At 34.6% G+C, this 16,915-nt stretch overlaps 1 protein-coding gene across 1 annotated transcript in view; it reads left to right on the forward strand.

Moving 5' to 3' along the window:
• LOC140057040 (uncharacterized) overlaps positions 1-16,915 on the forward strand; it is a 34,457-nt gene that overhangs the window by 15,181 nt on the left and 2,361 nt on the right. The window contains exon 2 of the mRNA XM_072102581.1: positions 12,566-16,695. Coding sequence (XP_071958682.1) covers positions 12,574-16,695 — 4,122 coding nt within the window. The 5' untranslated portion in view covers positions 12,566-12,573. The remainder of the gene's footprint in view (positions 1-12,565; positions 16,696-16,915) is intronic.

The raw sequence follows: 16,915 nt of genomic DNA on the forward strand, positions 1-16,915 counted from the left end.
TTATTATTTATTGATCAAGATTTTACAGATTTCCGTCTACATCTCAATAATACGGTATTATCAGCAAAGGCTTTCATATAGACTCTCTTCTCCCAGACGTTTTTTGGGTCCAGCAGCTACCTATAAATTATAGTCGAGTTTCCAAATTCACAAAACTGTCAGCCTTAGATACTAAAGCTACCGCTATGAAACAGCTTATTAATGAATGTGTCCTCCTGGGACATAGCTGGCTAGAGCCGCGGCGCGAAAATATTACACTATAGGCAATAAAGGCAACGCTCTACAGTAAATATTTATTATTATTTTATAAGCTGTTTAGTGATCAAAATAAAAGTGAATACAAAAAATTTAGTTTACTTTCTCAGAGTTTGCAAGTGGGATTGTCTACACTGGCATTTTCCCTGACTGATTAGCTTGGAGAAATTCTCTTGAAAAAGACTCTGCTGCATTCTCGCTCAGTCTTTGACCAATTGACCTAATTTACTTTACACTATTCAATACTATGATTGATAGAGTAAAGGGGTACCTGTACTACTTAATATTTTGATAGAATGATAATCAACTGTATTCTGGTCAACTTGTTTATTCACTTCATTGTGATAGGTCGCAAATTGCAAAAATAATTACAACATTTTAAAAACATCTCGGTAGCAAATTACCTGCTATACCATCAGGATACTTGAATTATTTTGTAATGATTAAAAGTTTGCTTAAATTTAGTAGCAATACTGTTTTCTTCACCAACATTTGTTGTACCCAATAACAGGAAGTTGTTATTGCCACATCAATCTAATATATCTTATCTTATTATTATCCACAAATAATAGTTTATATTGTTTAGCATGTTTTTATAAAAGAGTTTGTACATCCATTCAATTTATTTACGCTTGCACAAAATGATTAACCAATCCAAATAAAATATCTTTTATTTTTATTATTTGTATGAAATGAAAGCGATTTAGAATAGTAACAGGAAAAAGCAATGCAGACCTGTTAGGTTTAGGATAATGATAATCTTTAAATACATCCCTTACTGAATAGTGAAGCAAACTGCGTAAAATGTTGTTCTATATTTAAGTACGTTTACAAAATGTATGTATTCTTATTCATACTCTGTTGAAGAAATTTTTAACCAGACTGAGATTTCACCACTCACCATGGACAGCAGCTTTTTTTCAAAAATCTAAATTCTTTATATGTTGGAATTGTATGATCCGAAAAACAAGGCAAAGAAAATCAATTTCCATCATAAGTACAATTGAACTCAAATGTGTTGATAATCTTGATGGGATTGCTCGTGGTGCACCAGTACAGTATTGCTTATTATATCTGCTTGCGTTATATCGTCCCAATTATAATCTTTAAAATACCTGCAGAATCGGACAAATTCAGTTAAGACCCTCGTTCTTGCTTTTATTTCAACAAAACTACTTTAATTCTCTTCTTTATCAATTCTCTTCTTTACTGTATATCAGTTGTTCTCTTTTCTTCACCGGCTAAAAAAACACAAAATATTGCTGCCCTATATAAGCAGCAAGATCTATCTGCTATTAATTAAATACATTACTGTTTTGAGGATGTAAGTATGAAACAAATTAAATTTTATTTCAGAACAGTGTCTATGATGTACAGAAAAAAAAAATAATCTTAAACTAAACTATAGTACTGTGCGTATTACGGGGTAGGGGAAATTACTCCCTAAAGTCGTATGGACCCACATACCCCAACATTCCAGTAAACAAAAATTTCTAATTTCCCATAACGTAAATCGTACAGCCGACGACAAACTTACCCACTAATCAACAATTCTTTGTCTATACACACAATTCGGCAAAATTATTTACCATAGAGGAAGAATTTGATCATAGAAAAATGGTGAATTACAACAGAAAATATTGTTATTGAATAGGTCTTAAAACTACAGTACTGTCTGCATACATCTCATGCACTCTTCTTCCAGACATGCTTTAGCGTTTGAGCCCAGTTTACAAATTTCCATTTTTTCAGCCATACATTACAGTAGTAAACTATAGCTTCCGCGTGATACAGTTACCTAATACTTTCGTTCCCTTGAATATAACTTCCTAAAGGTGCAGTGCGAAAAACACACAGAAATTCTGGTCTACAGTTCTTACCATTATACAGTACACCATGTATTAAAATCTGATTTTAGATACAGTAGTACCATGCAGTGCATCTTGATACTTGACGTTAAATTTGTAATTAATATCAGAGAAAAAAAAATCTTTATTAAGGAAATATTTTAAATACTGTATGGAAAAGTACAAAAATATATTGATTGTTAAATAACGTGCGCGTCTCAATACAGTCCGCTACAGTTTGTCAGTTGTGTGCTATGATGCCAATTGGACTCCTTTCCAGCCACTGGATGGTTTCATGTGTAGTTTAGGAGACCAGTTGTTAGGAATGACTGACATTGTTTCGTGCAGTGTTCATCGTTTTATCCTGTTTCCTTTATGCTAATTGATTCTTTAATTTTACGTTTAAGCCAACATTGTTCTTTAGCCCGTTTCTCACAAAGTGTGTGCAGGGAATTTGCGAGAATGAAAGCTGCTGTATCCCCGCCTACTGTAATGTGATGTCTTGTGCAGTCAAGTGTATCCAATGTTTTTCAGAAAGCGCGAATGAGAAGAGATGCTGATTAATGTATAGAACAAATCGATCAGGAGCCGTATGCTTCCATTGTTTTATAATAATAATAATAGTTCATTTATATATAGCGCATATAAGCAAGCTCTTAATGCACTACAGTACAGCTAAAAATGACTGCAACGAACCCACGTTCCAGCTACGTGGTTATGAGGTATTGGTTTTGATCGCAATCCTACGAACTGCATTGTTTTTTGATCGCGATCCTACATGAGCCATTTTTTTTGCCACGTGTCTATTGTAATGTGTTGCAAACAACATTATCAATGAATTAAGGGGAACAATGATTATATAAAAGTTGCACCCAATATTTTTATTTAGCTAGCTAGGCCTAGACTCTAGCAATTAATGTTTAACAAAAACAACGAAGCCTTGTACTGTATTCTTTGTTGCACTGGTAACCAGTGAAGATCAGCAAGCACTCGGGAGATTTTATCGTATTTTATGTGTTAAGCGGGCAGCCGCATTTTGTAGGCGTTGCAGAATCTTGATTTTTCAGAAAACGTTAAAAGTGACAATATGGTGCATAACAATAACATATAAACAAATAATCTCTAGAATTGAATTCTCCATAATTGCTATACTAAGAAATAAATGACGCCCTAAACAAATAGTATTTTGACAGTCACTTTCATTAGCGGGATATTCATCGACCCTTTTTCACTGGAAGAAGCATTCCACAATGTGTGTTGCTGTATGGTTTTTGTGTTGTCGTCAACATCTTATGTTCTTTTATTCTTGTCTTGAGTGCCCTACTCGTAAACCATTTCACAATGGGATGGTTGCCAACCTTCTCATGTCTTCCTCTACAGAAGGTGTGGGAGTTCGAACTTTTTCTAAGTTACTTTGTTTGTACCTTTCTAATTGTCCATGACTTGTAGTTTACACTGTTTGAGTGAAGTTGTATTGTCTTGGTTTCGCTCTGTTTGTCTGAATTGTTTGAGATTATATTGTTACATCTGTGTAGAAGTGTGCATGACTTTCCTGAAGATTTTAGTGTCGCTGTACTTACAGGCATAGGCAATACTACAGCATACATCGATATCGAACTGAGGCTAAGAAAAAGATGTAGATTACATAACGATAATTCCCAAAGACGCAACACAACCTTTACTTACACTACACCTAAACAAAATCGACGACATTAATTTTACTTTACAAAGACAGATCCACAGCAGATAACTGTATCCAATTCCTGGATTCACTCGTATGATTGATGAAAAAGGAAATATCAACAATAGTTTTCAGGAAAGCCACACACACAACAAATGAAATATTCTCACTATTTTTAGACAAATAGTATACAAAAATTCATCATCACCTACAGTACTTTCTATTCTAAAATAAACTTTTATTTGAATAATCCATCTTCAATTATTTTCCAAGGTTAGACTGGGAAGCTAGCTATTTACAAATACAGCACGCCAACACTGATGCGGAGTAGAACAGATTTAAACGGCACGCATTACAAGTCGACCGGCAACTGGAACCCATCTTGGCTAATTCTGGTTTTTTTTCCAATGAGTCTTGTAGAGATGTTCCCATTAATTAATCTAAATCATACAATTTAAAGCTAATTTAAATGCCTTTTTTGGTCTTTAAATTACTATATTTCTCCAAAAATGTACTTACATCCCGAAACAAGTCATAACATTCAATCTTCGCGGCGGAAGTACAAAATAGGTGGCGCTGTATTTCAAAAGCAATAGTATATAAAAAATATTTTTCAAACGCGAAAAGATTTGTTTTTTCGTACACGACCAAAAGTACAATTGAACAACCATTCAATAGTGCATACTATTGCAAACAATATGACCCATAATCATCCAATCAAATGACAGGAATTTATTTAGGTGTTATTTAAAACAAATAATAAATGCCGCATAATGTCTATCAAACCAGTCAAGTATACAGTTGCAGTATCAAAGCAGTAGACGCATTTGAATTTTTGTGAGTGAATCGTAAATTAAAGTAATGTCTAAAATTTTACAATAGACAAATTAAAGAGAGGACGTGCAACACATCGATAATCTGATTGACTATGCACTGCTGTCGACCATCTCCTATCATGGTTCTTTAAATGATTCAATTAGTATTATCCTAAATAAAATAAGCACACCGAAACAGAGCACAATTCTTGCAGATGGCGTACTATTTAATATTGCAGCTTGTACTGAATGATATCGATATTACCGCAAGAAGCTTTTGTAAATGTCGTCAATATATTAATATTGGTACAGTGTGTATTTAGCTATTTTGCAAATTAAAAATGGAAATTCTTGTGTAAACTTTCATACAAGTATAAATGTATGGGCATCTGAGACAGCTTCGTAAGACCAATGAGTGTTCAACACACGACCTAAAAACTATGTTCAACGGTATCTCAAGATGTCTTGTCTGGATTCAACTCTGACAGCACCGACGAGTCAAATCCAGACAAGACGAATCGTTAGGCGTTAACGTGTAATGCTGTCTGAGGTGGCCTTTAGTAAAGTGTGCAGTTCGATCTCTTGATTGATGATTATATAGGGTAAAATATATAATAGATAAAGACTGTTGATGGAAATTAATTATCTTGTGGTTAGATTAGATGAGGTATTTTGTTCAGATATTTTGTTAAATAAGTGATTTTATTAATTTGTTTAATAGCACAGTTCTATACACACATAGAATATTTTAAAACATGGTTTATTGACAAGGTAAATATTTTTCTGAACACAGAAATTTTATTTTCTGATGGATATGTAATTTGTTAGTAAGGTTATATTGTTATTGTTCTGCAATGCATAAACCATAAGCTGTAAGTACTGTAACTACACCCCTTTTTTTCAGTCGATAAATACCACTGTCTGTTCACGAAGTTATTTAAAATAAAATCCAGGAGACATACTATGGATTTTTAATAACACTAAAAACTTTGAAGAAATAACTGGCTTAAAAAATATTATGCTGAGTATGTTATGCAAGTAATATTGCTACCTATAGTATTATAATTATGTTTGTATAGTTGGAACAAAGGGCTTTCTTTCCAAGAGTGCTCCCTCTTGCGCAGTAGCGATTTAAACATATTTGCTGTAATGTAATAACTGTCAATAATTATTATTATTTTGACCTTTTTAACCCGAACATTTTTAGCTGAGAGCACATTTTACATATCTCTAAAATTGTTGAGCGGATATAGTCGTAGTTGGTGTCGCAATACTCGAAAGACCCACATTTCTTTTTCCGTGAATGTGAAACTCTATTTTGACCATTGGTAAAGAAAATGGCCTTATCAATATCTCAGTGACCACTGGTCAGAAAGTTATAATTTTAGTCTCAGTATATATTTATTTGCTCTAATAGAACAGAAATACACAAACATTTTTGCGTGGATCGCATTTTATATTTCAATCACTACAGTAATGAATATTCTCATCCTCATGCTCTCTCTCACTCGAACAACTGCTAAAAGACTCAATATGACCACTGGTCAAGAAAATGGTCATACAAATAGTTAGCAACCAGGTCAAAAAGTGATGGTTTTGGTCTCAAATTAATAGGAAGGAATGGTTTATATTTACTTTGAAGACAAAATAACAAGTTATGAAAAAGTGAAACTTTTTCAGGTATCACATGATAATTTGAAACATGTTGCCTGCGGTACACTATGGTACTCCATGCTAAAAAGTAGGGGTTTTTTTGGAAGCCTGATAAACCAACCAATTCTGATTAATTGTATTAAATTTTAAATACACTGAGCTAGTGGATGCTGGTTTTCAAAAGAAGGTCGGGGTGGGACTGAGGTAAGAAAATGGACCTTTACTAGAATAGTATCAATTGTTATTACTGTATAATGTTATTGATTTGTACTGTATATTCGTAAAAAAAAGATCAGACACATGGGACATTTTAAAGTACCAAAATACAACCAGATTTAATTCCTCACTATGTCAAATTATAGGTTATTCATTGATTTAAATTATAAGATAATTGATTTTTTTAAAGACATATTGATTGATTTTGTCAGAGTTATTTATAATAATAATATGAAAAATAGGATCTTGGTAATGCAAATGCAATATTGAGCCATTTATACACTTGAATAAAACAACCCGATCAAAGATCCCTTTACATATATGTCATTAAACCACCCTTATAAATCATAAGTATGATAGAGGTATATTAACATTGTTTTAGCTAAGATGCACATAGCCTGTCACTTTTGTCGTTCTCATATAACTCGATTTCAAGTTGAAAAGTGAATGAAATATGATGAATTTACTAAAGAAAGGTTGTAAAACAGAAATTGTGGAAAAAGAGTGCGCATTATCGATATACTGTATATATACTATAACACTTACAATTGCCTGAAACATATTCTAATTTCATCGAAAATAAATGCGTTATATGCGCTACGTACGTAATTATATTGCCATATGATGATATATGACCTGAAATTTATGAGTACCAAATTTGGTTTAATTATGACACCTGCGTTCGAATTGTAAAAAAATATACCTCGGAAAAACTTAATGAATGATCAAGACCCATTTCCTCGCAAATTAAAAGATGTTTTTAACGATTGTAACCTAATTCAACATATAATACTTTCCAACTCACAATAAGGCTAACCTACTGGATTTGATATCACTAAAGTTTCTACATTCAATTGTAACATCAAGGATTGTGGTTTCATTTTCAGTGATCACTCCGTGATATATTTTTTGGTGCCTGTCACTTCTTGCCTTGACTATTGCAACTCTTTTCTTTGCCCTACCGAAATCTTTGAAACGATTTCAACGTCTGCAGAACACTGCTGCATGCATTCTAACATCTTCTTGATCTTCTTCACTCCTACACCCCTCTTGCTTGTCTTCATTCGGCTGATCAAAACCTACTGATTGTTCTTAGAATAAACACCAAATCCTATCTGCTGCTTCTCTTTAGGATTTTCTCCTTCGACATTACTAAATCAATATCAATCTATTGCTATATTTTTTTATTACACCTTATTTATAGAGGGGGGACCCTAAACAGCATCTGACAATCAAGGGGCCCCTCTTGATGAGTGATAGTGGCTGTGTGTATATTAGTACACTGGGGTAACCCCCTACTCGTCTTAAAAGATGTACTCTGGACCTACGGTTTAGTCCTTATCCAAAAAGACCACTACCAGAACCATGGAGCAAGTGAGGTTCGAACCCTTGCCGATGTTATTATGGCAAGGTCTTACAGTTCTACTGTCTTAACCGCTTGGCCACTCACCTCAAAATACCTGCGCTATACAGTACAAAAACCTAAATTAGTATTATTATTATGAAGACATGTGCACATGCGTCATTATTTTGCAATTAAAGTTATTCAAAATGAATGAAATCTACTACATAAGGTATGAAAAACAAAAAATAATTGCAAAAACCATTTTTCTATCCTATTTACGAGCTGTAAAAGTTGCCTGAAATTTAGTCAAACTGATTAGAAATTATTTTTGCACATATAAAATTTTCAAATGCGCCATTGCCATGCCATTTTTACTCCATAAAAAGTTGACCCATGATATGAATTATAATTTTATTAAGTTTCATGAAAGAATATTTGTTGGTTCTAAGTTTATGATCAGTTATAGAAATTCATAAAATCGTGTGTAACTATACTCTACAATTTAAATGTCAATATATTGACAAAGTTTATTCACAATTATTAGAGATAGGCTGTCTACAAAAATCGTGGAAAGAAAGAAGAATAACAAAGAAGAGGATGAAAAAAAAAGATCCTGACAATTAAAAGGGTTATCCGCAACAAAAGTTGTCAAATGTTCAAATAATGTATAACAATTTGATGTAGCAAAATAAAAGTGCGACATCATACAAAATATTTTCTACATAATCAAGTAATAAATAAGTAAATAACTCTGTCTTAAAGCTTGGTTCACACTAGGACACAATGCAAAAACATTAAGTGCTACTCAAGCTAGTTGACCAATCACAAGTAATGTATAATCTGCACTGTCGCTTGTCAACCTTCCGTGCGTCCTAGTGGGAACCAAGTTTAAACGATTTTCCCATGTTGGTTGTAATTCTAGGTAAAAGTAAGTTTCCTCTTGCTTTTTGCCTTATACTATAATAATCATATTGTAAACACAATAATCATTAAATGAATGTTCAGTAGTAAATTACTGATAATCAAGTCATACATAAAGAGACCAAGGAGAGACCAGTTTATATAGTGTTAAAATGTCTAAAATCGTAAATTAACTAAAAGGGGGCAAAGAATGAATACTAAATGTCGTATATCTAACTGCCATATTTTGTGCTACATAAATACTTCTGAAAATTGATTATGGCATTATGAAATTAAGTGCTGAATTCTGTATACCGTAAAAGAAGCCCATGGCCTTCTTGTTTTACCTTTTGCAACTAAATGACTGCTGTAAATTTTTGAATTGCTACTACAATTTTTTCTTTCACCTACCTGTGATTCTGAATGAAAAAATGATCCTGAATGTGTAAATAACTATAGACCCATTTTTATCCGCTTTTTTTACAAAATTACTGAAAATAGAGAAGTGTAGACGATGGTAAATTGTAGATAACAGTCCGATGAATAGTATAATTTTGTTATAAATATATTATTATTAATCTGACGTTTTATTGAGGAGGTTTTGGGTGTTTATTCAAATAAACACCATCCTAATTGGTATAATTAATACATTATGGTCTAATCATTTTTAAAAATATATCAACTGAATTTTGTTATAATGATGGTTACCGGAGGTTGTTGGGACAACCCAGATTTGTTAGTGCAAGGAATTTGTTTGAGGATTTCGACTTAACGATTTCTTACAAGAATAATGAAAAGCGAAAACAGAATGTTAATTTGTATATATAAATATTTGTTGATGGATTTTAACATGTACTACAAATGGAGAGTGATATTATATACCAATAGATAAAAGTTTTAGTCCTTTCTTCTTCATCTTTTTTTTGTAATGTATTATACCATGGACAATTGTCTGAAATAAAAGTTGAATTGAATTTGAAAACTACTGTGCCTTCACACGCACGGTCCGAAAATTTAAAAAAATTAAATGGCTATCACCACCAATGGCCAACTTAGTTAAAACCAGGAAGTTTCAAGGTCATGACTCACCGTAAACCTGGAAATTATTTCTACCGCGTACGGTTGAAAATCTACCGATGAGATCAGAAATTTTGTTTTAAAACACTTTATAATATCTTCCTAAGATAGACATATGGAACAATATCGTAATAGTGCGAACTAATGTAATCAAATCTACATCTCGCGGTACATCCGAGATAGATGAGGTTTATATTTAAGGCGGAGATTTGTTCTGAAGTTTTTCCATTGTGCTCGCCTATGTCCGAATTAAGCATAAATTATATAGAGAAGCTTGTGCATTCCAGACTTTATAATTATTTTGTAAATAAAAATATATTAAGTAATAGCCAATATGGGTTTAGGAAAACTAGTCTAGCAATGCTTGACTTACTAAGTAACATAAATACATCTTTTTGAAAGGGGGAGGGGCGGGAAATCACGATATTTTGAAACTTTCACACTATGGTGTCAGAGGTCCTCCATTAGAATGTTTAACAAATTATTTAAAAAATTGATATTTTTTGGGCTGATTGTTTTTGTGCAAATGTTGTTATTCTTTCTTTAATAACTTTATAACTTCAATTTGTAATATTGTATCTGTCCTGGGTCATCTTGAGACAAGTTCTTTGTCTTGTCTTAATCCTAACCTTTAAAATTTAAACAATATATTATCATTATTACTATTATTATCAAATATTTAATTACTTTCCTTGTACTTTTTTTTGTCGTCTAATTGGTTTAATAAATGTTACCAAACATTAATTTTGAGACATTCCCTGTCAATTTTACATATTATTTGCCGACAAAGCAGACAAGAAGTAGATACAAGATGCAATAAAAAAAAAATTGGAACAGTTTTTGAAAACAATATTAAACTGTAAAACAAATACTGTATATGATACAAACTCAGCTTACATTTTTAGTCATACCATTACCCTCTTAACCATGTGTTTGTATTGTTTATTTCGGTTCCTTTGAGATTCAAATAAAAAAATTGACAAAAGCCCATTCTATCCTGAAAATAATCCCATTGAGATCACTTTTGCAAACCAAAGAGATTTTTCGAGGTTTTACAGTATTCTGTATCATGCTTAAAAAAAGTATGTACATTCAGTGTAACATTGGAAAAATTATGGAATCTAATTTTAACATGATGACGTCATCAAAATAAAACATAAAAACAATTTCAGAAAATAATTGTATATTATTGTATTTATATAATATACAATTATTTTCTGAAATTGTTTTTATGTTTTATTTTGATGACGTCATCATGTTAAAATTAGATCCCATAATTTTTCCTATGTTACACTGAATGTACATACTTTTTTTACGCAAGAGTTGAATCCAGTTCAACTCTAGCAATAGCGCAACGCTAAAACGTAAGAACTGACCAATCATCTTGGCGATACAGCACATGACGTCACGTAATTGATGATGAAAAAAATTCTGCTGACTACATTTATTTTTGCGCGGTTAAAGCTAGACCTAGACTTGCCAAAGTGACTATAAAGTGATGTTCCAGAAAGTAGGTGTGGGGATATTAGGTAGGTCTAAGTATTCTGCCTAGTCCAAAATGCTATTAGGCCTAGGATAGGCCTACTGAAAACGAAGAACCATCAGTATAGAGATAGTATGCATAGACCCACGTCTCCTACAGAGGCAGCGGAATCCTCTATTCATTTGTTCGCGTTACGACAACGTCGTGAGTTTTCAACTTTAACGTTCAACGCTAGAAATCAAATGTTCGCGGTATCGTTATCATTTCAACTTGATTGTTTTTAAACGATCATCATTGAACTAACTATTTCGATGATATCGCTGACTAAACGTCGACAGGAAAACCGGCTAAAAAGTAAAAGCAATCAAAAGTTATTTATTTACTGGCAATAAACGTACAAATAAAGTACGGGAAAAAGGTGATTCATACTAATATGAGACTTGCCTGACTTTAAACAGTTTTAAATTTATTATATTAATAGGGAGGTTTCGCAATGTAATGAATACGAAAACGAATACGTCTTGCACACGTATTCGTTTCTGAAGCCAGTAAAAATATGTTTCGCATGGCAACGAAATATTGAGGGCGTCGTCCAAAATATGACTGCGCTAAATTTGAGCGAAGCGCAGGTACGTGTTGCTTGGCTGCCTAGGCCTAGCGTAACATCAAAGCTAGTAAGGACTTTAAAAAAACTGCTATTTATCAAAATTGACCTGGCATTTTAGTAAATTACTTTAGTAAATTACTTTCAATAAATCTATAATTATATTATAATCATGAATCATTCCTGATTCAAATGCAAAATGTGCAAAATAGATCAAAAACTATACTCGTTTTGTAGTTACGAATATGACTGGTGATATTCGTCAACACGAATACGCTTTACGAATATGAAATGGGGGTCAGCGCAAAAGTTTCACAAATGTGTGATGTATTCGTTTGGGTTATCGTATTCGTAAGGTTTTCGAAACCTCCTTAATGTCAAATGAACGCTAGAATATCTATCCTTAATCATGTTTGTGGTTCTAAAATATTGTAAATTATTACTTCTGCCACTCAAAACTATTATTAAAATTTCAAATCGAGCAGAGACACAGGTGTGTTGGTGGGAGTGGGGGTGTATATTGGAAAGTGATATATACAGGAGTAATGAGGTGCCGAAGCCAAATTAAATATAAATGTTAGCTAAACTATTGTTGCTGATAGTGCTTTAACTCTTTTGAGTTTTTCATCATTCATATAAAAGCTTATGTCTTAAATGTTTTATTTTGCATACATATTTACTCATTGTAGGTTAAAAAATGGCAATCATTCTACGGCTTCAAGGACTACCATGGTCTGCCACTGCATCAGATATACGACAGTACTTTGTAGGTCTTAGCATCCCTGATGGCGGAGTACATATAGTTGGTGGGGAAGACGGTGATGTCTTTATTGCCTTTGCAAGTGATGAAGATGCTCGTCAAGCCATGAGGCGACAAAAGGAGCCACTAATGGGTGTTCGTGTCATGATTCTGCTCAGTAGCAAATCGGAAATGCAGGAGGTGATTGCAAAAAGCCGACAGGCTCAAGGAAGAGATCCATTCCATAGTGACTCAAATGCATCCAAAGAAAGTTCTGCGACCATAGATACGTCTTCTGCAATGAAACTTGATGCTTCTGCACAATCTGGCTTTGATAGAAGAGATATAAATTTTGCTTCACCAATGTCACCAGATCCATCGCAGGGAGGACGACCAATTGCAGCTGATAATTTCCAAGATCGCAGTAGAATTCCTGATCAAGAAGCTCGAGATAGGAAAGTTGTCACCTCATACAATGATCCTTATAATCAATCAAGAACAATAGCTCCAGAAAATGGTTCATTTGGTCATACCGAAAACAGGCCAAGAGATCATGACCGAAGAACTCCTCAAACATCATGGCAACGTGATGCAAGAGAAGGCACTTCATCTAATTTTAATGATCCACACCAACCTTTTTGCCGTGATCCACCTCGTGGTGCTGACAGCCTTCTTGGTGATGTTCCAGGACATCAAGTTGTATCACAGTCTCTAAGAGAACCTCAGTCTGACCATAATTGGCCAAAGAATGATGTACGATCAAGACACCCATTTAAACCTGATAACAGTAGTGAAAATCCAATGGATGGACGATCATTCAGTCATCGGGAGACAGAAGACTTTGGACAAAGGCATGGCAGACCAGCTCATCCACAAGATCCATTTGAAGGTGCTGGTAGAGATTTTATTCATGGGAAATATGCAGAAGAGCCAGGAAGAGACATTCGTGCCCCAGGAGATTTTGGTCATTCAAAAGGAGTACCACTTGCTGAAGAATCACGTTTACCACATGATGTTGCTTATAAACGTGAGCTTGAGGAATCACTGTGTGTGTATCTGCAAGGTTTGCCATTTACTATAAAAGAACATGAAGTTGTTGATTTTTTTCGTGGTTTACGCATTGCTCGAAATGGTATCGGTATTGTTTTAGACCCACAGGGAAGACCAGTTGGAGATGGTTTTGTAAAATTTGTTTCTAAAAGAGATACTGTTGATGCATTAAAAAGACATAAAAACTACATTGGCAACTGCTTTGTGGAAGTAATACCATGTTCAGAAGGTGAATATCAGACAATGAAAAAGCCTTTGTCTGTTCAGTCTATAGATAGGCATGTACCTGATGGACATCATAGGAGAAGTGGAGAACCATTTCGAAAAGGTGATGGTCACGGTCTACCTTCTCTTCTTGGAATACCAACTCAAGAACCCTTCACTCCTCAAGATAGAGATCATCGAAGGGATATGCCCTTTGGTAGAAGAGATGGCCAAGATACTTTTCACCCAAGAAACAAAGGACCTACTGGTCCCAACTTTCACAGAGATCAGAAAGGGACAATGAGAGACGATTTCAACAGGGAAGGTATAATTGCAGAGGGTAGTAGAGACCACTTCAATCCAAATCGTAGAGGTAGTTTTGAATCTGGTAGCAGAGATGTGTTGACTCCTGGTGATAGAGAAGGTTTTAATCCAGGAAACAGAGAAGAATATTTTCAGGGAAACCGAGACAGATTTCATCCAGGCAGCAGAGAAGGATTTCATCAGGGCAACAGAGAAGGATTTAATCCAGGCAATGGGGAAGGATTTACGAAGAGAGACTTTAATTCAGGCAGAAGAGAAGAATTTAATAGAGACAGAGACCATTTTACTTCCAACAGAGACACAAATTTGAGAGATTCTTTTGGCCCTCTTGATAGACGTCGTGATGAAAGAGGTCTTGGTGGCCAACTTGATAGAGGTCTTGGCGGCCCTCTTGATAGAGGTCTTGGCGGCCCTCTTGATAACAGCCTTGGTATAACTCTCGGAGAATCTTCCCACAGAGATCCTAGTGGAAATTTTGATATAGGACCTGGTGGACCTCTCAATAGAGGACCTGGTGGACCTCCTAATAGAGGACCTGGTGGACCTTTCATTAGAGATGGGCCACTTCTAAGATTAGGAGGCGATGAAAGTTTAATGGATGCTGAAATGCCAGATGATATGTATGGAGCAAGTGGCCGGCCAACCATAAGTGGACCTTACTCTAAAGATAGATTCAACCATGATGAATTTAATCGAAACCCAGGTGAATTTCATAATAGACATCAAGGACCATTTGAGAGAGAGCCAGGGCGAAATATTGGTCATCAAGCTAGAGCACATGATGGTAAATATGAATGGGAACGAGATGGACCAAGTTCACTGCAAAGAGAACGTGGACGGCCACCAGGAAATGTTGACAAGCAACATAGACGACCAGATATGTCCTTTAATAGAGATAGACCACGGACAGAGAATCAATTTGAAAGAGAATTTAAAAGTGGTTATGATGCACAGTCAGACAGAGATAGAAGGCGCACTGACAGACAAAGTGAGAAACAAAGAGGCCGATCTGATGACCAAGTTTCAATGGATAAAAGTAGGCAAACACACAAAGACAAAAGTGAACCAGATGCTCAATCAACATCATTAGATTTAAGAATCAAATCATCAGAAAATTCGAGAGACCAAAGTAGAGAAAGAGATAGAAGTACTTCTGGCCGAGAATCTTCAAGAGAAAAACGGGGATCTGACAGGATTAGGTCAAAAGACATAAAAGATAAATCTAGTTCTGGTGATGAGAGAACAAAAGATAGAATAACAAACAGAGATAAAAATATTGTAAATGGACCTTACACAACACGTAGTGATCATGATAGAGAACGAAAAAGGTCGCCATCCAAATCATCTCGTTCACAGCGTGATAGATCTCGTTCTCCAATTCGTAGTCAGTGTGTCGAATTGAAAGGTATACCACCAGATTGTCAAGCTGAAGACATTTACCAGTTTTTCAAAGGATTATCAGTTGCTTCAGAAGGGGTCTTTATTCCATATGATAGTAAAACTGGAAAAGCTGTTGGGCAATGTTATGTTAAGTTTGCTTCAGAGAAAGATGCCCAAAGTGCATGCAAAATAATTGGTAATAAAATTGGTCATAATGTTATAGAAATCACCAGTATTCTGAAAGAAATCATGGAAGTTAGAGTTAAAGAATATAAGAAACGATTAATGGATGGCACCACTGAATCTTCACCTAAAGGTACAACTGATCCAGAGCAGCAAACCCCAATAGAGGAAGCAAGCAAACCTGAACTGATTTTTAGGGTAAGGTTGGAGAATGTTCCATATACATGCTCTGTAGAAGAAATTTACCAGTTCCTTCCTGACTGCCAGATTGCACGAAGAGGCATTAATTTTGTTCGACATTTAGATGGAATAAATATGGGTAAACCCAATGGAAGTGTGATTGTGGAGTTTGTAAATGAAGCTGATATTAGTAGATCACTTGCAAAAAATGGAAATACGATAAGGGGGAGAAATGTAAAAATAGTAAAAATATATGAGGATGTTCCTACTCAAATTTTACTTCAAAGGCCAAACAATAGAGACTATGATGATAGAATGAGCAATTCATCAAGAAATGTCCCATTATTACCGAGATTTGGAGGAAGCGGAGGACCAGGTATGCGACCACCAGGATTATCTTCATTTGGGAAGCCTAGGCTCGATTTTTTGCAGTCCGGGCCCAGGCAGGTCTTTGGTAATCCTCATATGCATGGTGAAGAAAACAATGGTCCTGCGCCAAACATTCAGAAACTTGGTGATAATAACTGTGTCATTGGAATTACCAATTTGCCGTTAGATGTTGCCATTCCACACATTCTCAAATTTTTCCAGAATTTCTCACCCATTACAAACTCTGTCAGACTACATTTCAACAATGCTGGTATGCCAACTGGAGATGCTTTAATTGCATTCCCAACACCAATGCTAGCTAACAATGCTGTGGAAGACCTACATGGCACTATGCTTGGAGGAAGAACAATAGGCCTTAAAATGACACAGGTAATTGTTTTATATCTAGTTATATAATTAATTTGTACATGGCTCAGACAATTTTGGGTACAGTATAAATATGGTTGCCCACTCATTTGTTCAATTCAATTTATTATGATAAAAATGCAAATAACTACAACAGGCAGTCTTTCTCCGCTGGCTGAAAATAAGTGGTCTTAAAGACCTGCATTATACAAAAATAAATGTGGAAATATACCATCCAAGTATA

This window comes from Antedon mediterranea, chromosome 8 (assembly GCF_964355755.1).
Source record: "Antedon mediterranea chromosome 8, ecAntMedi1.1, whole genome shotgun sequence".
Taxonomy (NCBI): domain Eukaryota; kingdom Metazoa; phylum Echinodermata; class Crinoidea; order Comatulida; family Antedonidae; genus Antedon; species Antedon mediterranea.